This window comes from Pelophylax lessonae (assembly GCF_965119305.1).
Source record: "Pelophylax lessonae genome assembly, chromosome: 3".
NCBI classification, from domain to species: Eukaryota; Metazoa; Chordata; class Amphibia; order Anura; family Ranidae; genus Pelophylax; species Pelophylax lessonae.
In genome coordinates this window covers 184,140,928-184,163,657 of record NC_138770.1, presented here as the reverse complement: position 1 = coordinate 184,163,657, position 22,730 = coordinate 184,140,928, and the positions used below count along the sequence as shown (strand labels likewise).

At 43.3% G+C, this 22,730-nt stretch overlaps 1 protein-coding gene across 2 annotated transcripts in view; it reads left to right on the top strand.

Moving 5' to 3' along the window:
* Positions 1 to 22,730, top strand: part of DNER (delta/notch like EGF repeat containing) — a 404,738-nt gene that overhangs the window by 155,521 nt on the left and 226,487 nt on the right. The window contains exon 2 of one of the 2 annotated variants that reach the window (XM_082249030.1): positions 2,710 to 2,754. The exons of the other annotated variant lie outside the window; for it this stretch is intronic. Coding sequence (XP_082105156.1) covers positions 2,710 to 2,754 — 45 coding nt within the window. The remainder of the gene's footprint in view (positions 1 to 2,709; positions 2,755 to 22,730) is intronic. 2 annotated transcript variants of the gene reach the window in all.

Below are 22,730 nucleotides of genomic sequence, written 5' to 3'. Positions count from 1 at the left end.
TTCAATAAGTGAATTAAGCTCATCAGAACTCATAAGTGGAGCTGATTCAAAACTTTTGATTTGCCGTATAGGTATTATTATGGCAATGGTAGATAAGCCACGTGTTCCGCGATCAGGACATATCAACATCCGGGTTGAGTAATCCGGAAGTTGTAGCTGTGACGGAAGCGGAAGTGATACCTTTGTAGGTCACAGTCCGCAGGTCCGGCGTTCTCGGACAGTTACCCCGAAAGTGGTTTTCCGCCGGGGAAGCGGAAATTACGTCACTGCGGGCCACGGGCTGGCATTGACTGGCGGCTAATGTTTACAAATGACGCCACATCCGGAATCGTGGATACCGGAAGTACATGGATTGGCGGGAAACGGCACCACGAGTTCCCTCCCAAGGGGAGGAGACATCATAACAAGGCGGGATTAGTCCTAATTATCTGTACTACATAAAGGGGACAATGTGCAGTGTGCCTGAGTCCTCAGTAGAAGTCATATACGACGAAACGCGTCAGTACACAGGCACGCTGTCTCCCTGATGATCACCAAGGTTTTGGCTGGATTCCGGATCTCACCCATAGGTCAGGCGGGTAGAATCTATGCAGCAACGGTGAGCTGGCCATCACATCGTGATTATCACTTTTATGCTTGAAAAATTCTATCTTGATGTAAGCACATTGGATGTGGGGGGTTTTATTTTGAAGTGTGGTAACATAATAAAAGCTTTGAAACGGTATCACACTATTGTGCCTCCTACTTTTCCAATTTTTTTGGGTATGGTCTGATCCCTGTCTGATACTGGAGAGCGGAGATCTTCTGGTGGAAGCAGAGGTGGTCCGGAGTGTCAAGGGTTCAAGCAACCAATGCTTACAGGCATATTACCATGTTATTTCTGGTGAGTGCCCACTCTTAAGGGGTCACTGATGGTGTGGTGAAGGTGAATGCTGGATTATTTATACTGAGCACCGAGAACACCTATTATCTATGGAATATCTGGTTTTTGCCTTGAATAAAGACTGTTTGGCGGTATAATACTCTTATACGAGGACTTCATGATCTTAATATGTTAAAGACATATTGAGTGCTGCTGAATGTGATTTTTGCTGGACATTTTGGTTTTAGTATTTAATTACATTATCTTTTAGACTATTTTGCAATGTCAACTAAAAACGGTTATTAGTGCTGAGCAAGAGAGAGAAAAATTGGAGGATATTTAGTCCTATTTTCGTCAAGTGTGTACGGGCCTTTAGTCTCTAAGTGATCCTCTGAGAGCCTGGGCCAGCCCCTCCCGACCCCCCTCCACAGCTTAGCTCTTCGGTGAGCACTGGAGGGGGAGCAGAAAGCTGCTGACTGACAGTCACAGCTCTCTGCTTAGAACGGAGGGGAAGAGTGATCAGTGGTGTTTGATTGCTCATTTCTCACTGCAGACCCTTCGGGGGATACATGCAGTATTTGATCGATGCCGCATCCACCTAGGTGAGTATAATTGTTTGTTTTTTTTTAAATCCTGAACTTCTCTTTTAACTTTATTGCTATCCTAAGGGGGCTAACAAGGGCCTTATGTAAAAAAACTGAGAGGTGGAAGGTACTCTTTATGGAGACATCGGGAGTCAGAGCAGCCTTTTTCAACCAGGGTGCCCAGATACCCTGGGGTGCCTCAAGGTTTCTGCAGGGGTGCCTTGGCAAAATGCCTAAAAATTGCCCAAAAATTCTATACAAGCTGGCGTTTTTGATGAAGCCTGCCTTTTTAGTTACACTAAGTCACAGGTTTTCATTGTGCATCATTACAACCTTCTAGCTGCTGGCATCCTAACAACCAATGACATCATCAGTTGATAAGGAGGATGTCAGTCGCCTGCATAACATCTTTGTTTTACCCTCCCCTGACCCTCTCCATCAGTGTTGGGGTCACATTAGATTAGCTGAGTGATGGAGAGAAACATTGGAATACTATTTAGAACCAGTTTGCAAATGTGTATTTGCTTTGGAAGAATAAATCCCCTCTAACATTGGGTGTCCTACTTGGACCTTTTGAATGTTGTTGTATTATGTAAAACTAGTAGAATAGCTTTGATATTTTAGAATGGGGTGCCTTGAGACTGTCCATAATTTTTAAAAGGTACCTCAAGATTGTCCATAATTTTTAAACAATGCCTTGACTGAAAAAAGGTTGAGAAACACTGAGTTAGAGCCCCAGTGTCGGCCCTATCCTTTTCTCTACAGTTGGACAAGTACAGACTGTGCTTGCTCCACTGTGCACCTGGCATTGTAGCTGGAATTTTGATGACTTAAATCTGGAAATGCTGAGAAGTGAGCACTTCACACTGCGCAGCGAAGATGGGGGATTTTGTAAACTTGTCCTTGAATGCACACTCCTTCTTGCCTCACTCCAGGTTTCTGATGTGTGCCCCTTTATTCTATTTATAAGAAGGCCTAGTATCTACGAGTATATCAGATAAAAACGAAAGAATGCCTCTAATAGAAGCTCTCCACCAGTCTACAGATAAATGAACATTCTCACTTTACTGTCTGTCTCCCATGGACAAAATCATTATTTCAGTTTTTAAAAGATGTTAAGAGTTAAACCACCGGAGAATTTCATTTATCTCTTGGGGGTTTCTGTCAGAGAGATAACTTTGCTTAAGGTCTGTACACTTGTCATATCTATTGTGTGGGGTTCCTACTCTCCCAGTTGAATTTCCTTTTTTATTTTTATTACAGAGGTTGCTACATATAGTGATCAGGAGCAACCAGTACTCCCAGAAGGTTAATAACAGAATCAGGAATTGCTGGCGAAACATCTCAGTGTTGACGTTTCAACACATATAGGAAGCTATATAGACTGACCTTGCCTAAAAGTCTTTACTTATAACTATCCCTGTGACCCTTTAATATGTACAATGTGATTTTGGAAACTGTTGGTGGAAGCCATATTAGTTCCTGTTACTTCCTCAATAGTATATTAGATGCAACTTTCTATGTCCTGTACTCAACTCCATAGCTCTGCTTAAGACTCACTCCTCTTATCATACATGGACGAACCAGGTGCTGGCTAACATTGTCCATCAAAGATATGAAAAAATATTAGCTGCACTCAAAATTTAAGCCGGCTATAGACTGAGCAAATTTTTTTCCAGCAAAGTAAATTCACTTGATTTCCTTGCGCCGATTGTGTTTGCCAGGCGGGAGAGCAGGAGAAGCTGTCCACGCCAGGAGAACACAGTGATTATTGCTAAAGCTATACCAGCCACCAGCGATAATTGCATGTAAAATCCGACAGGCTGGTTGTACCCAAGTTGATAAACTTTGGTACATTTATGGCGCTTTTTCACTGCATGGAACCGAACGGTTCGGCTCGCTGCATGGTACCTCATGGTACGGTGTTGGAACGGTTCGGTACGGTACAGTACGGCGGCGCTTTTCCACTACATGGAACCGAACGGTACGGCTCTCTTAAACAGTATCACCTCAGTTGTGGTTCCAAGAGGGCCGTACCGGTACCATATCCCACAATCCTTTGCCTTCAGCCTTGACTGTTTGTCACTACTAGCCACTGATTGGTCAGAGAATCGTTGTTATCCCACCCACTTTACTTTAGTGGAAAAGCAAACCGTACCAAACCGTTCCAACACCGTACCATGCGGTACCATGCAGTGGAAAACCAAACAGAGCCAAGCAGGGCCGAGTGGAGCCGAGCTTGTACTTGCAGTGGAAAAGTGCCATTAGCCTGCCCATACATGATTTAAATCTTGGCCGGTTCCTGCTGAACCGGTCGAGATTCGAACTGTCTGTGACCAGCCTTAGCTCCTCAGACTGTATTTATTGATGGTCAGCAAAGTGACTGCATACAACATTGTCTCCACCTGAAAAACCAACATTCCTTAAAGTGGAGCTCCACTCAAAAGGTAAGCTCCACTTACAGTATCCCACAAAAGTTAGTACACCCCTCACATTTTTGTAAATATTTTATTATATCTTTTCATATGACAACACTGAAGAAATGACACTTTGCTACAATGTAAAGTAGTGAGTGTACAGCTTGTATAACAATGTAAATTTGCTGTCCCCTCAAAATAACTCAACACACAGTCATTAATGTCTAAACCGCTGGCAACAAAAGTGAGTACACCCCTAAGTGAAAATGTCCGAATTGGGCCCAAACTGTTAATATATTGTGTGGCCACCATTATTTTCCAGCACTGCCTTAACCCTTTTGGGCATGGAATTCACCAGAGCTTCACGGGTTGCCACTGCAGACCTCTTCCACTCCTCCATGATGAAATCACTGAGCTGGTGGATGTTAGAGACCTTGTGCTCCTCCATCTTCCATTTGAGGATGCCCCACAGATGCTCAATAGAGTTTAGGTCTGGAGACATGCTTGGCCAGTCCATCACCTTTACCCTCAGCTTCTTTAGCAAGGCAGTGGTCATTTTGGAGGTGTGTTTGGGGTCGTTATCATGTTGGAATACTGCTCTGCTGCCCAGTCTCCGAAGGGCGGGATCATGTTCTGCTTCGGTATGTCACAGTACATTTTGGCATTCATGGTTCCCTCAATGAACTGTAGCTCCCCAGTGTCGGCAGCACTCATGCAGCCCCAGACTATGACACTCCCACCACTTTGCCTGACTGTAGGCAAGACACACTTGTCTTTGTACTCCTCACATGGTTGCTGCCACACATGCTTGACACCATCTGAACCAAATAAGTTTGTCTTGGTCTCATCAGACCACAGGACATGGTTCCAGTAATCCATGTCCCTAGTCTGCTTGTCTTCAGCGGGCTTTCTTGTGCATCATCTTTAGAAGAGGCTTCCTTCTGGGATGACAGCCATACAGACCAATTTGATACAGTGTGCGGCGTATGGTCTGAGCACTGACAGGCTGACCCCCCACCCCTTCAACCTCTGTAGCAATGCTGGCAGCACTCATACGTCTATTCCCCAAAGACAACCTCTGTATATGACACTGAGCACATGCACTCAACTTCTTTGGTCGACCATGGTGAAGCCTGTTCTGAGTGGACCCTGTCCTGTTAAACCACTGTATGGTCTTGGCCACCATGCTGCAGTTCAGTTTCAGGGTCTTGGCCATCTTCTTATAGTCTAGGCTATCTTTATGTAGAGCAACAATTCTTTTTTTCAGATCCTCAGGGAGTTCTTTGCTATGAGGTGCCATGTGAACCTCCAGTGACCAGTATGAGAGAGTGAGAGCGATAACACCAAATTTAACACACCTATTCTCCATTCACACCTGAGACCTTGTAACAGTAACGAGTCACATGACACCGGGGAGGGAAAATGGCTAATTGGGCCCAATTTGGACATTTTCAGTGGTGTACTCACTTTTGTTACCAGCGGTTTAGGCATTAATGGCCGTGTGTTGAGTTGTTTTGAGGGAACGGCAAATTTACACTGTTATACAAGCTGTACACTCACTACTTTACATTGTAGCAAAGTGTCATTTCTTCAGTGTTGTCACATGAAAAGGTATAATAAAAAATTTACAAAGATGTGAGAGGTGTACTCACTTTTGTGAGATAATGTATGTGCACCCTCCACTGAAAAATTTGGCATTTTTTTGGGTGGAACAAGTAACTGGTTTTGACAAGTACCCGCTTCCACTTCTGGTTCAGATCACCATGGCGAACTGAGTCAGAAGTTCGGCCTCCCTCCTTCCCCCGCAGTCTCCTGGGACTAGTCACAGGTCCCAGAAGACTACAGGACCATTCACAATGTGCAGCGCGACTCGCGCATGCGCAGTAGGAAACAGGCTGTGAATTTGCAAGGATTCACTTCCTGTTTCTCTTACTCCAGATGCTGGCGCCTGCACCTGGAGCCGATTGGAGAATCTGCTCGGGTGAGGACATTGCGGGATCCCTGGACAGGTAAGTGTATCTATATTAAAACTCAGCAACTACAGTATTTGTAGCTGCTGACTTTTAATTTCCTCTGAAGGAGCCTGGAGCTCCTCTTTAAATAAAGAAGGCTGGTTTTTGTGTAGAAACACTGTTGAATGCAGTTACTTTGCTGACAATCAATGAATACAGCATAAGGAGCTAAGTTTAGAGTGCGGCTGTCATTTTTTTCACATCTTCTCTGTCCTGTCTTCAGATGCCAAGTACAAGAACACACAAAAAAACATTACAAATACCTCCTATAATGAGGATGTATATCACCAATGCTATTCGAAGCATATAAAGAATCTGGAACAGTGATTGTTCTTATAAATTAACTTTAAGTGTCTTTTCTTAGATAAACTCTAATACAGTGAGTTATTATCTTTCGCCATGGTACGCTTCTAATATTGGTTACCATCTTTCATAAGAAAACGACAAGAGATGTGATTTTCTCATTTTAAATTTTGTGGCTTAAACATCGCTGACAATTATAAGAGTCAAGTTATTTTCATAGTGTGCAAAACAAATGCATATCATTTTGTTGGTAAATTATTGTTCTTTTAGGACTCTGAAGAGACATGTAAAGCTTTTATTGTGATGTCTCTATAATATCCCCCTGTGAAGGTCATGCAATTTGCAGTGTGTTTGGCTGTGTACTTCTCTTGCATTGTAATGTACACACGAGGGAGAAGAACAAGGGAGCCGACCAGCTCTCCATCACTTCATCTCTTCTATGATCATTATCTGCCATCTCATTATTTTCTCTTTAATGTTATAGCAAACTAAAGGCCCAAAAATTGGAAACGGAAAGGGTAGCATTCACTCCAGGCACTAACATCTCCTCGTCTGTTCTTTAAGGATGTCTGCTCTATTTATTCCAGAAACCACATTTATGGGTCATTTATGAACATAATCTAGTCCAGTATGTAAATGCACAATGTTGCATGCATTTAGATACTACTATTTTTTTTTAGAGCTGAACTTCAGGCAAACAGCGGCACCTTTATAATGAATATATGTGTGCTTTTTTATCTAACAAGTGATTTGTAATTCTCATCTGACACTCTTGTGATCCAGAAAACATTGCCAGAAAGCATAGCCAAAACCTGGATCTCCCAGTGCTTATACTGCCTTAGAGAAGGGAGGAGGGGAAGAAGCAGGGGAGTACCTTGCCATCCCAGGCTATGGGGCTGTGTGTTTCTATTGATGCGCACAGTATAAGGAGACATGCATGCAAGGGTGGCTCCTCCCATGAGATCCTACAAGAGAAAAGAGCGACCCTGAAACAGAAAACATGGGGTAGCGGTCACGGCACCAGCTTAAACTGGATCGTAGGCAAGAATTAAATGACGAAAAAGCTGCATACTCAGTGATAAGTATAACATCAACTGCTGAAAGTGCTTAAAAATTGAGGGTTTAACCACTTTAATACAGGGCCCTTTCACCCACTTCCTGCCAAGGCCAATTTTCAGCTTTCAGCGCTGTCACACTTTGAATGACAATTGCGCAGTCATGCTACACTGTACCCATATGACATTTTTATCATTTTTTTCACACAAATAGAGCTTTCTTTTTGTGGTATTTAATCTCTGCTGGGTTTTTTATTCCTTGCTAAAAAAAAAAAAGACAGAACATTTTGAAAAAAACAGAAGTTTTTCTTATTTTCTGTCAGTAATTTTTCTCCTTCACTAATGCGCGCTGATGAGGCGGCACTGACGGGCACTGTCAGGCTGCACTGATGGGCACTGATGAGGGGGCACTAATGGGTACTGATGAGGTGGCACTAATGAGGAGATACTAATATGCCGCACTGATGGGCACTGATAGGCGGCACTGATGAGCACTGATAGGCGGCACTGATAAGCACTGATAGGCAGCACTGATGGGCACTGAGAGGTGGCATTGATGGGCACTGATAGGCAGCACTGACGGATGGCACTGATGGGCACTGACGGGTGCCACTGATGGACACTGATGGGCATCACAGATGAGCAGGCACTGATGGGCACTGACTGGCAGCACTATGGGCACTGATTGTGGACATTGGTGGGCACTGTGGGCACTGATTGTGGGCACTGATGGGCACTGTTTTTTTGCTTTACTGTAATCAGGGCAATGATGATCAGTGCCCTGATTACCTGTCCTAGACTCCCCTTTGAGGAGGAGCTGCTGATCAGTTCTCCTCGCCACACACTCTGACAGTGTGAGACGAGGAGAGCTGATAAACGGCACTTTTACATGTGACCGGCTGTGATTGGACACAGCCGTTCACATGGGTAAAGAGCCACGTCATTGGCTCTTTACCAAGATCGGGGTCGCACCGTGTCCTAGCAACATGATGAGGCCACGATCGCCGCACTGCGCGCCTCCATGGGAGCGCGCAAGAGGCCGTTCTGGGGTGACGTCATATGACGTCGTCCCAGAACAAGAGCCGCTCCGCCATCATTTAACGGTGGGCGGGTGGCAAGTGGTTAATATCACTTTAGATAATACAGTTGTGATGCTATACTATCCACAGCCTGCAGATGGAGCAGCAGCAAACTGATGATGGCAACTCTCTGTTCTCTCCCCCTGCCAGCTTCTTCCTTGCCAGTCCATTTGCATGCAGATCACCCAATTTGTTCTTTGTGTCCCTCCTTCCCGCTCCAAGTTTGAGTGCTGTTGTAAAGATAATTACAAGGGGCTGATAATAGGTCAAATTTAGGTACATACATTAATTGCATTTACAAGCATTATTAGTTAATGATTCATCTGTGCATTATATATCCGTCTTCAGGGTAAAGCTAGGCATACATGCACAAATTTCTCTCATTTAATCTGCGACTGAAAGTTAGACTCTATTAGATTCCTCCATGGAGATTCGTCCATCCACACTAATCAGCGTGGATGGAGGAATCTCCCCTTCAGCTGTCTGAACAACAGAGCAGTGGCTTCATTTCATTGGATGCATTCACCGTTTGATTGGCAATTTTCCATCCAATTCCTTTGATTCTTCAATTTAGGTTTGCCGAAGTGTCAATAGGGCAAGTAATGGTTTAAATTTTCCAGCAATGTATGGCCAGATTAAAAAACTTGCACGAGAAAATGTATAAATCACTCGTCCCATCATTTGATGATGCCTTCATGGACTCCACTGATTTTGAATAACTTTTTGTTCGAATAACTTTTGTATGGGCTTTTTGATTTTTCCCGTAGAAAGAATGTTCTTTCTCTGTTTGAAATTTGACAATTGCTTTCACAAAGGACTAGCTATGATTTTGCCAGAAATTAATAAACTGTCAGAAATGTGTTAGTTCCTATTACATTCAACAAACAATTTCTATCATCATCCTTCAATTTTTTTTCGCTTGCTCTGGTGGAAACTCTTAATCAAACAAACTTTCCAAAAATGTCAATTTGCCAACAAAATTCTACTGGTGTTCGGCAAGCTTGAAGTGGAGTTCCAGGCTAAAATTAAATGAGGTCTAGAAGAATTGAGCACCCCCCCCCCCCCTCCCCTCCCACTCGTTTTTGGATATTGTTTTTTTTTTTTTTTGGCGTCATTTCCCCCTTTGCATCAGCCCTTCCCCCGCTGCCTTCTGGGACCTGTGTGTCCCCCAGAAGACAGCATGGCCATTCAAAAAGCGCAGCGCGACCCACATGCGCAGTAGAAAACTGGTTGTGAAGCCTGAAAGGAGTTGTAAAGTTATAATGCATTAAGATAAAAAGCCTTCTGTGTGAAGCAGCCTCCCCAGCACTCCCAATACTTACCTAAGCCCCATCTTTGTTCAGCGATGTCCACGGCCGTCCAGGACTCTACCTCCTGGTTGGCTGATACACAGCTGTGGCCCCATTGGCTCCCATGGCTGTCAATCAAAGCCAGTTAGCAGGATAGAGGGTGCGGGTCCGAACCGCAGCTCTATGTCTGAATGGACACACAGAGTTGCAACTCGGCTTCGGTGCCCCCATAGCAAGTTGCTTGCTCGACAGGAGGGAGGGGTTTGGAGCAGCGAAGAGGGACCCGAAAAGAGGAGGATCTGGGCTGTCCTGTGCAAAACCACTGCACCGAGGAGGTAAGTATAACATGTTTGTTATTTAAAACAAAACAAAAAAAAATTTGACTTTACAAATACTCGAAGGCTTCACTGCCAGTTTCCCTTAGTTGCAATGCCAACCCCTGCACCCAAGCTGATGGACGAATCTGCTTCAGGGTGCCAACATCACGGGATCTAGGTAAGTGTCCTTATATAAAAAGTCAGCAGCTACATTATTTGTAGCTGCTGACTTTTAATTTTTTTTTATTTTAGTGGCTGGAACTCTGCTTTAAAATCACTATTACATGTCTATGAAAGTGATGAAAGCGAAAATTGAGGTCTCCCATACTGGACTTGATGAAGGGATGTTTTAAACTCACATTGAAAGAACAATGGGCGGCTGCTAAATTTTGCTTGTATCCTAGTAAAGGTCTGTCTGTGTAAAGATGGAATAAAGCTTGTCTGGTTCTATTACCCCAAACAGTGCCAGGAATAGGCTTCAGGTTTTGTGTGCCGCATTGCAGCACGTTTGCTGCTGCTGGTTACCTGGGCTTCTTCTGCGGAATGTTTTATTCCTACGTCATTAACAATCACCTGTGGCAGAATTCTGTAGAGCAAAGCTTTAAAATGTCTACAGAAAAAGTTTCTTGTTGGTTTTCTTTAAAGAAAAGATCATATATAAACTTCTGCCACCTCTGGAAATGGGACAGTAATTGGTTTTCACTCTGCTGGGGGCAGTAGGTATTGAGCTGTAGATACGTAAACTGTTTACTAGGTGTCTGATTTTATGGCTCAGCACAGAAAGGTGAACGATCAGAGAATGCATGTTGGGGTAAAGCCAGCCATACATGGATGGAAATTTGGCCTGTTCAGCAGAGACTGGTTGAATTTCGATTCTTGTAAGGGCTAGCTGGTTGTGCACAAGTCAATGTGTCCTAATGGGTTTTTCCCAAATGATCACTGCCACTGGCAATAGCTCAGGAAGAGTGATTCACCCATCCACTTCGAATGTGTGAATGGGGGAATGGGTCATTTTTTTTTCATTCAACCCACTGGTTTAGCCACAAAAAAAAAAAAAAGAATCATGTATTGCTAGCTTTAGGCTGGGTCGACACTGTGTGCGGATGCAGCTCACAGCAGGGGGTCTGGGGCGTCCTTGTTCTCCGTTTCAGGGACAAATCAGGCCTGATTTCTTGCCTGAATTTGAACCTGATACAGAGCCAAAGACGCACAGGACCCCTGTGCAATTCACTCTGCGGCCGCCCCGGAGATGTGTGAACTGCCTCCATTGGGAGCCGGTCACACTCTCCTGTCATGTGAATTGGATGCGGAGAAACCCACATCCAATTTGCATCAGTGTGAACTCAGCTTTAGTGTTATGACTGCATATGTGCATACTGAATGTCTCCATTTCTGTACCAGCAGAACTGAGATTGCTGCCCTTTAACCTCCCTGGTGGTATTCCCGAGTGTGGCTCGGGGTTAACTTTCAGTACCTAAAGCGGTAACCCCTAGCCACACTTGGGATTACCCCACACCTTCCCTGCGCTCCCCCGCCGTCCTCCCCGGCGTCCTCACACTCTCTCCCCGCTCTGTGCACGGCCGATTGCTGGCACTTGCCTTCCTGTTCCCTCCCTGCGAGCGTTGCGACGCAGGGGGTGGAACCGGCGGCAAATTCAAAAGTGTAAATATACTAAATGACATGATACAAAGCTGTCATCCTAACGGATTACACTGTATCATGCCATTTCACCACAGGGTTTCACCTGGTGATTTTTTACAGTGCCCTGCCTGTGCTTTTCCAGTGCTTTGTGCCTGGAAAATTTTGAATGACCATGGCGTCCAAAAAGCGTTCTTTTTGCACAAAATTGCTTTTAGACAAACTGGAAAACAGCGACAGCGAAACTGAGTTACTTGAAGAACTACAGCGAAACTGAGTTACTTGAAGAACTGAGCAATAGCGATTAGTGGGACAATTCGTCATCAGGTAAGGAAAGTGATGAGAGCGACGATTCTGATGTCTCTTTCTGGCACATAGCTTGTGGAATTTGGGAAGTATATCAAATGATTCTTCAGAATTTCCAATGGAGCGATGTGCCAGAAAGAGACATCAGAATCGCCGCTGTCGTCACTTTCTGTACCTGATGACGAATTTTCCCACAAATCGCTATCGCTCAGTTCTTCAAGTAACTCAGTTTCCCTGTCGCTGTTTTCCAGTTCGTCTAAAAGCGCTTTTGCACAAAAAGAATGCTTTTTGGACGCCATGGTCGTTCAAAATTTTCCAGGCACAAAGCACTGGAAAAGTCACCAGGTGAAATCCTGTGGTGAAATGGCATGATACAGTAATCCGTTAGGATCACAGATTTGTATCATGTCATTTAGTGTATTTACATTTTTTAAATTGCCGCCGGTTCCACCCCCTGCGTCGCAACGCTCGCAGGGAAGGGAACCGAGAGGCAGGTGCCGGCATTGGCCGTGCACACAGCGGGAGGACAGCGGAAGGATGGTGGGGGATCGCAGGGGAAGGTGAGTTTTAAAATGTAAAACAACTGATTTCCATGCAAAACAATGTACCGATTTTAGCACAGAAATCCTGACATAATCAGACCGCCAGGGAGGTTAAGCTGGCCATGCATGGGTAGACTTTTGGATGAAAAAATTTGATTTCAGAATGATTATTCAATTTTGTAATTGTTAATGGGCAAATCGACAATCATTTTTAACCCCGGTGGTAAAGAAAATCTAAGGAGCAGGATAGGAAATTTAGAAACAGTGAATATGTTTTATGTTCAGGAAATTCCATTCATTCCAAAATCAACTGTAAAAACTAAAGGGAATTCTGACGTATTATTGAAAGATATTCATCAAGTCTCTGCTGGCATTAACAAATGTTTTGACAAGCTTTTTCATATAAATGTGCAAACTAGCTCATGAAGCAGTATTCACAATATTTTAAGATCTATAGCAATATATCCATACACTCAGCACTTATTGTAACCTAGTGTTTCTGCCCCCAATCTGACATATTTAATCACAACCGTGACTACCATTAGAGGGTACAGGAGAGTATATGTAATGAGGCCACCCGGGGAGGATATATACAGCAGCATAGGTCATTTAGTATGTGTTCAGCAAAGTAAAATGTGATGCCACCCAGAACAGTCTATCGGAATATTCCTCAGATGTATACTTATCCACTACATTATATAATTGGCACCCTCATACAGGTGCATCTCATAAAATTAGAATTTTATCAAAAATGTTATTTATTTCAGTAATTCAATTAAAAAAGTGAAACTCATATATTTTAAATAGATACATTACACACAGAGTGATATAATTCAAGCATTTCTTTCTTTTAATTTTAATGATTATGGCTTACATCTAGTGAAAATCCAAAATTCAGTATCTCAGAAAATTAGAATAATACATAAGACCAATAAAAAAAATTATTTTTAATAAAGAAATGTTGGCTTACTGAAAAGTATGTCCATGTACAGTATACTATGCACTCAATACTTGGTCGGGGCTCCTTTTGCATGAATTACTGCATCAATGTGGCGTGGCATGGAGGCAATCAGTCTGTGGCACTGCTGAGGTGTTATGGAAGCCCAGGTTGCTTAAATAATGGCTTTGATGTCCGTGATAAATTGGGGAGCCATGTCATCAGCTGGTGTTGGTCCACTGTGTTTTATCAAGTCCAAAGTCAGCACAGGCCTCTACCAGGAAATTCTAGAACACTTCATGCTCCCCTTTGCTGCCCAGCTTTATGGAGATGCTGCTTTCATTTTCCAGTAGGACTTGGCACCTGCCCACACTGCCAAAAGTACCAAAACCTGGTTTAATGATCATGGTATCCCTGTGCTTGATTGGCCAGCAAACTTGTCTGATCTAAACCCCATAGAGAATCTGTGAGGTATTGTCAAGAAGAAGATGAAAGACATCAGACCCAACAATGCAGACGAGCATGAAAGCGACTATCAAAGCAATCTGGGCTTTCATAACACCTCGGTAGCACCACAGACTGATCACCTTAATGCCACGCCGCATTGATGCAATCATTTTTGCAAAAGGAGCCCCAACCAAGTATTGAGTGCATACTATACTGTACATGGACATACTTTTCAGTAAGCCAACATTTCTGTATTAAAAATCCTTTTTTTATTGGTCTTATGTAATATTCTAATTGTGCTGTTACACCAATATGTAAAATATAATATAATGCATAGCTGTGGTAATGTCATTATAATTGGTTTATACTGCTATCTTGTGGTTGTTTTGGTTGTTGCACTTGCTTTCTGTCTTTCCCTTCTGTGTTCCTTCCTGACCCCTCCCATTGATGATGTATTTCCTGTTCCTGCTTCTTTATGCTTGTGGAAATAGAGATGGCCACATCTGTCTAGGCCTTTCATACAATCTGCTCGCATCCGCAAACACATTACCATGTTTTGACCTGCAGATACCATCCTTCTATCATCTGCCACATTTTGTTGTCTGCTATACCTACTGCTTGCAATAAATCCTACGTGGATGGAAAGAAACTGTGTCTGGTGAGTTCAGCTATCTGATAATGATTGTCTGCGGTGATTGCATCTGCTTATACAGGCCACGAATTGGTCTCAGCAAGGGATAAGTAACTATTACAACAATTGGAGTAGAATACACATTTTCTGAGATTCTGATGTTTGGGTTTTCACTAGCTGTAAGCCATAATCATCAAAATTAAAAGAAAGAAATTCTTGAAAATATCACTCTGTGTGTAACACATCTATATAAAATATATGAGTTTCACTTTTTTTAATTGAATTACTGAAATAAATTAACTTTTTGATGATATTCCTATTTTATCAGCTGCACCTGTATATTACACACATACATATTGTAATGCAATATACATATATATAGACTAATGTGCAGATACAAAGATTATTTCATAAACAATAAATAAATAAATAAATAAATAACTAAATAAAATAATCACTGGGTCCTTCTGAACAATAATGCAACCCTATAAAAATTGCAAAATATATATACTGTAACTTCCCAATTCACAAGTCTCCTTCACCTCCATGTATACAGTATTATATGACACAAATGTCCATGAAATTTCCAAACGCTTACAAATAGTAGGCTGTGATGGTAGACCTGGAATGACTCAAAGCCTTGACAGAATATTTGTTTGTAATTTAACATGATATTATTTAATAGGTGTTAATTATTTGTATATGGAATGACTCATAAATAACACAAATATTTATTGTCATGTATGGTGAAACCTATGGTATCCTTGTAGATACAATAGACTTTTACTGTTACTGAGTTATTAAAATGGAACTTAACCCATAATAACTTGTTACAAAATAATGTTCTTTAGCAAGGAACATACATTCCATTATAATAATTATGTTACCAACATAAGTGTGTGCTGTAAATATCCTCCAGCATTGCTCATGTTTCTTCGTGTCGGAGGCTGCCACCTTACTGAAGCCCAGAGCCCCTGAATTGCAAAATATAAAAGCGGAACTAAACCCATTGATTTAACGATTTTTAAAAAAAATGATAAGTTGATGGAACGCTGGGATTGCTAACTGTCACATTTTCTTGTGTCCTCAACAAAACGTTGAAACCATCAAATGGCCGGTGTCACAACTGATTACATGTGCAGCACCATGACAGTTGCAGATCAAACAGAAGCAGCTTTCTTGGCTGTAAAGGATAAGGAGGGTTTAATTCCACTTTAGGGCTGTCAGCAGATTGGTCTCTACAAACTCGGCAGTGCTTAAAAATGCACTGCGCCCTCCCCAGATTTCAGTTGTGCCCCCCCTCAAGACGGCCTTTCCATGGATGTTTTGCTTGACAGCTGATCTCCTTCCCCTCATCCCTGTACGTAGGGCCAGGACATGGGGAAGGCAGCCTGGAGCATTAAAGTCCTGAAAGTAGAGGTGGCAGCGAGGAGAGAGCCAAAGTGTGGACTGTGCTGTGCAGACTGTGTGGACTGTGCTGTGCTCTCACCCTCCTGTAAGAACAGCGCTCCTCCATGTGGCAAATGACACTGGATCGCTCTTACATCGGGCTGTGCACACACATCTTGTTTAACCACCCACTATGTATTCCAAGGGCTGCGCATCTTTTGGCAGCAGGGCATGTGGATAAGAGGCGGGTAATCAAACTATGTGTGTTGGGAGAGGACTTGTGCTGGGAGGGGGGATTTTGTGCCAGGAGGGGGGAGGGGATTTGGGCTAATAGGGGACACTGGCGGGGTAATTTGCACTGGGGAGGCTTGGGGGATTGGGGGGATTTTGTGCCAGGGGGGATTTGGGCTAATAGGGGGGACGGGGGTAATTTGCGCTGGGGGGCTTGGGGGGATTTGTGCTAGGAGGGGGGTTGGGGGAACTTGTGCTAGGAGGGGGATTGGGGGAGGATTTATGCCGAGAGGGGGGATTTGGAGGAGGATTTGGAGGAGAGGATTTGTGCGAGGATGGGAAATTTCAGAAGAAAAAAGGATGTGTGTTAGGAGGGGTGAATTTTCGGGGTGACTGCAAGGAGGGGGGGATTGGGATGGTATTTGAGCTAGGAGGCGGGATTGGGAGGCAGAGCTGGGAGGGAGGATTTGAACCTGGGAGGAGGGGGATTTTTTTCATTTATGTTTGTGGAGAGTTTAGGCTTGCCGACAGAATTTATGCTTGGGGGGGGGGTGCTGATAAGTGCTGTCTTTTTTTTGTATGGGGAAGGATTTATGGAGTGACAGAATGCTCACACTGTTCAGATCAACAGTGTTCAGATCAAGGCACAGCTACACAGTGTTCAGATCAAGGCTGTGTCTGTAAGGGAATCTGATCTTGTGTTCTGTGTGGGGAGGAAGAGATCAGCTGGGTGCCTAGGCTGTGTGCAGTGCTGGGATGGGAGGAAGAGCTCTGCTGAGTGCTTTGCCACCTGTAACCCTATCCTCTACCCTGCTGACCCTAGTACACTGCCCTTCTGAACCCTGTCTTCTGTCTTGCTGATCCCTGTACACTCCCCTTCTGACCACTGTCCTCTGCCCTGCTGACTCCCTTTCCTCTGCCTTGCTGACCCATCTTCTGCCCTGATAACCCCTGTTCTTCATCCTGCTGACCCCTGTTACCTGATTTGTTGACCCCTGTCCTCTGCCCTGCTGACCCTTATCCTCTGCCCTACTAACTCCCTGTACACACCCTTGCTGATCTCCCATCCTCTGCCCTGCTGACCCCTGTCCCCTGCCCTACTTACCCCCTTTACACTGCCCTAATGACTCTTGCACACTCCCCTACTGGCCTCCTATCCTCTGCCCTGCTGACCCCCCTATACACTACCTTGACAATCAAGTGTACACTGCCTTACAAATCAATGGCCTTTGCACTCTGCTTTACAAACTGCAGACCTTAGTCTCCACCCTGCTATTCCCTATACACTGCCCTACTAACCCCAATACACTGCCCTGATGACCTAGCTTCCTCTGCCCCCCTGACATTTTTTTCTGCACCTGCACATCAGACAGTTTAGATCCAGCCGTCCTGTACAATCTTTGTACGTTTGTAGGTTTACCTAGGTTTAAAGGACCTACCATATCTATCCAATCATTTTGTATCCAATCAGGCAGGCCCTTGCGCTGTATTGTTGGCAGATCTAAAGGAGGTGGTATAATCCGATTGTAATGTGTTTAGTGAGCTTTAGTCTATAGCCAAATTATGTATCAAGGCAGACTAATAGATGAATAACCACTTAAGTGCTGACATACACAACGGATGGCGCCATGCATGATGTAATATACGTATATATATACAGTAAATATAGCTACATACCTTTTCATAACTGGGGCTACAGTGCAACTTTTCATACCTGTTCATAACTGGGGCTACCGTGCAAATGTTGCTTTAATGCAATGTTTAGATTGAATGCTAATAACTCCGACTTAAAGTGTAAGTTTACCTTTTCATTAAAAATTCAAAGCAAACTAACACCCTACATCCTCCCCAGGCCCCTGTGCCTGCTTTACTTACCTTCATGGATGATGTGCTGTCAGTGCCCACACAGCCATTGCAGTGGTCCAGGAATTTAAAATCCCCACTCTTCTTTCCCTTCTGTCTGCAGGACTTCCAAGCCAGATCTGAGTGATTCTGATTAGTCAGCACAGCACAGAGCATTGCTCTGCTCTGTCCCTGAAGACCTACAGAGAGAAAAAGGAGATGAGTGGGTAATTTAATCTCTGGTTCGCTGCCGGTCTGTGTGGGTACTGATAGCTTATTAGCAATAATTATAATGCAGCGCTGCATTATAGTTATCGCTTATGATTGGTGGATTTATATATCAATCCTAAATGCTAGTTACTGTACTTAAATTTAGTCTGTTTAAGTTTAATTAGCCCAGATTTTATTGTTTTAAACTGATAGCTCATCACACATGGAGGTAATTACAACAGGGAGGGGGGTGGGGACAGTGCACGTTGTTAATTTAATTTTTTTTCTAAAAAGGTGACCTTACACTTTAAAAAAAAAAAAAAAGTTCAGTTAACATTAAAATGTAGCTTGTGCTCCAATATGTACCCAATTTACGGTGCTGTCTCTCAAAGACACTGCTCTGAAATCCAAAACTGGACCTCTTCTGGGTTTAATGATGCCCGTTGTCATTCATCCTGCCTCTTGTGAGCCCAGAGTGTCATCAAGTCAATGTATCAAGGAACTGGCATCATGTCATTACGATGCTCTCGTTACCATTCAGGACCACCCAGTGCCTGAGAAGTAAGAGGACTCATAACTAAGGTGACCAGATTTTTAAAATGAAATCTGGGGACACCCTACTGACCACACCCACTTGTATTGGGGGCGAGGCAGGGGTGAAGCAAGGGGTGTGGATTATAGCGGCATGCAAAATGCGCCACACCCAATGTTGGGTGTGGCTGAATTGTGCTAAAAGTGGGAGGGGCTTAATATAGTTTGGTTTAGTAACATCTGAGTCTACTTTGTTCTGTGTCAAGAGTGTATTCCCAGGTGTGCACTGAAGGTCACCATCACAAGCAAAGGCAAGGTGGCAAATGATCCACATCCTTATTGCCTGCAATGAAGTCTGCACAAGCCAAGAGGGGATGGATGGGGAGGACCACGTAATATTGGCATGTGGCATCATCAATAACACTGGACACAGCCTCAAGCAGACACCCCCCTCCTTTAGATCAATCAGAGAGCTGTTGCTAAGATTGATTACCCTGGAGCTGCTCAGGGTGGGGATGGCATTAATAAAACTGGAAAGAAATCAAGAATACATCCTTTTAACCAGGGACAAAAACAGAGACCTTTTTTTCCTGGCAACCGCACCCCAAAATCAGGGACTGTTCTCTCAAACCTGAGGCATCTGGTCACCCTATCCATAATGTCACAACGAAGGGTGGTTTTCAGGAAAAAGGTATGTATACAGATTTAAATAAAATAAAATAAAACGTCAGTTTTTTTTTTTCAGCAACTATATTCAAACCAGGTACAACAATAATTTCTCGTGTTCTGATTTTTGCAATATCAAACTTGTATGTTTTTTCCACATTTTGGGTTTATTACTTGGTCTTAAAATACAAATGCATTTATCAAGTTCTAATATGTATGTAAGACTTTTTAGTTTTTTTTTTTTTTACACTATATACACTGTTACAAGTGCAATGGAACAACTCCATTTTAACATACCCTCTACCTCTGCTCTGGGTCAGTGACCTGATTGCACCTGGGCAAAATCTTGATGATTCTATGAATCTTTGTGGCATTGTAGATGGAAGAATCTCCCCCTACTTGCTGCTGTATTCAGATATCTGCAGTACCCACTGTGACAGAAACGGGTATCATATCCCTGCCCTCCTCACCAACTTGTGACAAAAGACTGGCCAATCTCACACCGCGCTGTCACTTGTGTAACAATGCTACTCTCAGCTGCACCCTGCACAAAGATTTTTCAGCTTGCGGGACCACAATCTAGGTGCCAGCAGCCTGAGAGTGATTGTTACTGGACTATGTTAGTTAAACAATTACCCTTTAGCTACCACCACCACCTTTTGACAGAGAAGTGGAAACTCATAATCTTAGCAATACCAATTATGATTTTTAGAATAAACTTCTGTAGCACACACTGTTACCACAGGCAGGTATTTTCAGCAATTTATTGTATACCGCAGCGCTCTTCAAGAGACAGGGATTCGTTTAGCTTGCATTAAAAGCCTTAAAGACAGTTTTAAACCTTTTCAAAATAAGGTTTAATGATGAAAAGGTCAGATTGATGCAAATAAACTATTTACAGAAAAAGTGAGACAGTACCTATGAACTACCCAATTAATGAAGAAAATAAAACTAAGTGTGAACATTGTGAGAAGTTTAAGAAGACTATGTATATATTTATCTTTATTTTATTAATGTTATAATTCACTGCATATATTTTACATAAGAAATACCTGCACTGAATATATATATATACTTCTATTTAGTAATCACTTGAGGAAATTAAGGTTTTATATATATAAATATATGTAGCACCCTACAGGTAGGTGCTAGGTAAAACTATAGTGGGCCTTGTCTGCCTAACAGCAGGGCTGTAATTTACCTAGTTAGGGTGTCAGGGCTTCCAGATGTGCCTGCTGAAGGGAGAAGTATCCCCACTGGCTCCTGTGAGAGGCTTCTCATAGGGCAGTGTGGGAAGCCCAATCAGGGGACACATCCCAGCTTGTAACTACCCAAGAACGCAGATTATGCTGCAAGGTATTCTGGGAGTGGGTTTAAGTTTGGGGAGAAGTGCGTGGCATGGTTTCTTTGACGGGAGCAGAGACCCAGGAAGGAGAGTGCGGCTGTCTCTCCTCCTGTCTGAGGAAGGTGGATATCTCGGGGTGTCGCCTGAGTATCCAGAGAGTGCTGAGTTGAGCTGAGGGGATCCGGTGTGCCGAGAGTCTGCGGAGAGAGAGGGGTCCAGTCCCAGGAAAGCCTACACAGGTCGTGAGTACTGAGGATTGCCCCTGGGGGTCTGCCTAGAGTCAGAGGGGACCACTCTGGAAGAGGCTCTGGGATCCAGTGTCAGCTAGCTGTAAAGGGGGTACCTAGGTTGAGGACCCTGAAGTTGTAAAGGGGGTACATAGTCAGTGAACCCCAAAGAGTTCAAGGGAGAACCTGCAGTCTGGGCCCTGAATTGTATTGCGTGTGCCAGTTACAGTGATAGTTATTCGGGGTTCTACAAAATACTACCTCAAGCAGTGCCAGGCGGGGGAAAGTATTCAGAGACTTACACAGTGTCAGGAGTTCTACAGTTCTCAGTCCTGGATCTACTGGACTATAGGTCGGGGATTCAACACTTCTTCTGCTATACAGAGTGTTCTCAGAGTCAGTGAGCGTTGGCTGGTGCCGGCTGGCGTCAAGGAAGCGCCAACGGGCATTTTCAGGATCGAAGTCCCAATTGTAATTAGTTCAAGCCAAAAGGAGTATCCCACTTATTCCCTTCTCCCATCCCCTTAATTTATAATAAAAACCACAAACAAAGATGCCGGAGTTTTCGCTGCTTCAGTTGTCACACCCAGGGACTCAGCTCACATGGGCTGGAGAGGATTCCGGTACTATTGGCAGACCCATATCAGGCCATAGACCTGGAAACCTTGCTACATATATATATATATATATATATATATATATATATATATATATTTTTTTTTTTTTTTTTTTTCTCACATTTATTTTTTGTATTTTTAGGTAGTATGAGTGTTGCATCTTTCTTGGTTATATTTACAGAAAAAGGGTGTTACATAGAAATAAAGAGAAAAATAACAGCAAAGAAATAAAGAAGGGTTGGAAAGGAAGATTACTTTCAGAATTCAGTTGATGATCAAGAGGTTATTGGCTCTCCTAAATTGACAGATGTTCCTTGGTTGATGATACATAAGAGCTTTCCAAATGTGGATGCATTCCACTTTTTTCACATAAAGGGGGTTGTTGACAGAGACCATCTGACCAATCATCTAATCTAAGGGGTGCTTGCTGGGAGGTCCCCTCGTGTATGACCAAGTCCCAGATACAGTTTGTGATAAGTACCGGTATTCATATTTCTGAATATCTACAGTTTACAGTTTGCTAACCAGCAGATTATTGCTTATTGAGAAATTTGCTTCAAAATAAATGTAACTATGACAGGTTTCAGATGTCTCCTTTACCTAGGAGGGATAAGGGTTGCCATTGGTTCCCCATATGGTCAGACATAGGGGTGCCTGGATTTAAAATGTTTAAGAGATGTCTGCAATGTGGCTCAGGGTTGTGTGTTGTATAAACTGAAGAAAGGGGGGGGGGGAGGTCACTGTGCTTATGGCCTTCACCAGGACAACATGGCTTAGACCTGACAAAACGGATGTCCCCTTCCATTTTTAATGGGCTCAATGCAGACCACCATGACACCCACGACCCATTTGATAGATTGCAGGCACTGTTCAGCCAACAATTTTCCACCTGGCTCATTTGATTTTTCAGGTAACATTTGGCAAGCTGGATGGTGCTTGCAGTGCCACTCTTGGTTTAAATTTTGGCCAGTTCAACAGAAATGGGCCAGTTGTAGAAACAACCTAATCTCGTAATTGGTGATTAACTCAAAAGAGTGTTTTGCAGATTAGTGACTATTGTCACTGAGAAAGAAAGTGAGGTAAAATCTAAAATGTTGGAGTTCTCATTACGGCAAGAGGTGAGGGAAAATCCTCCTATGTGACAACTTTCTAAAGTTGGACAAACATGGTTATTTTTTAACAAAAAGAAAAAACTAACAGTAGTTTATTCTTCAAAAACCCAGGTTTTGGTATAGTAAATGAATACACCCCAC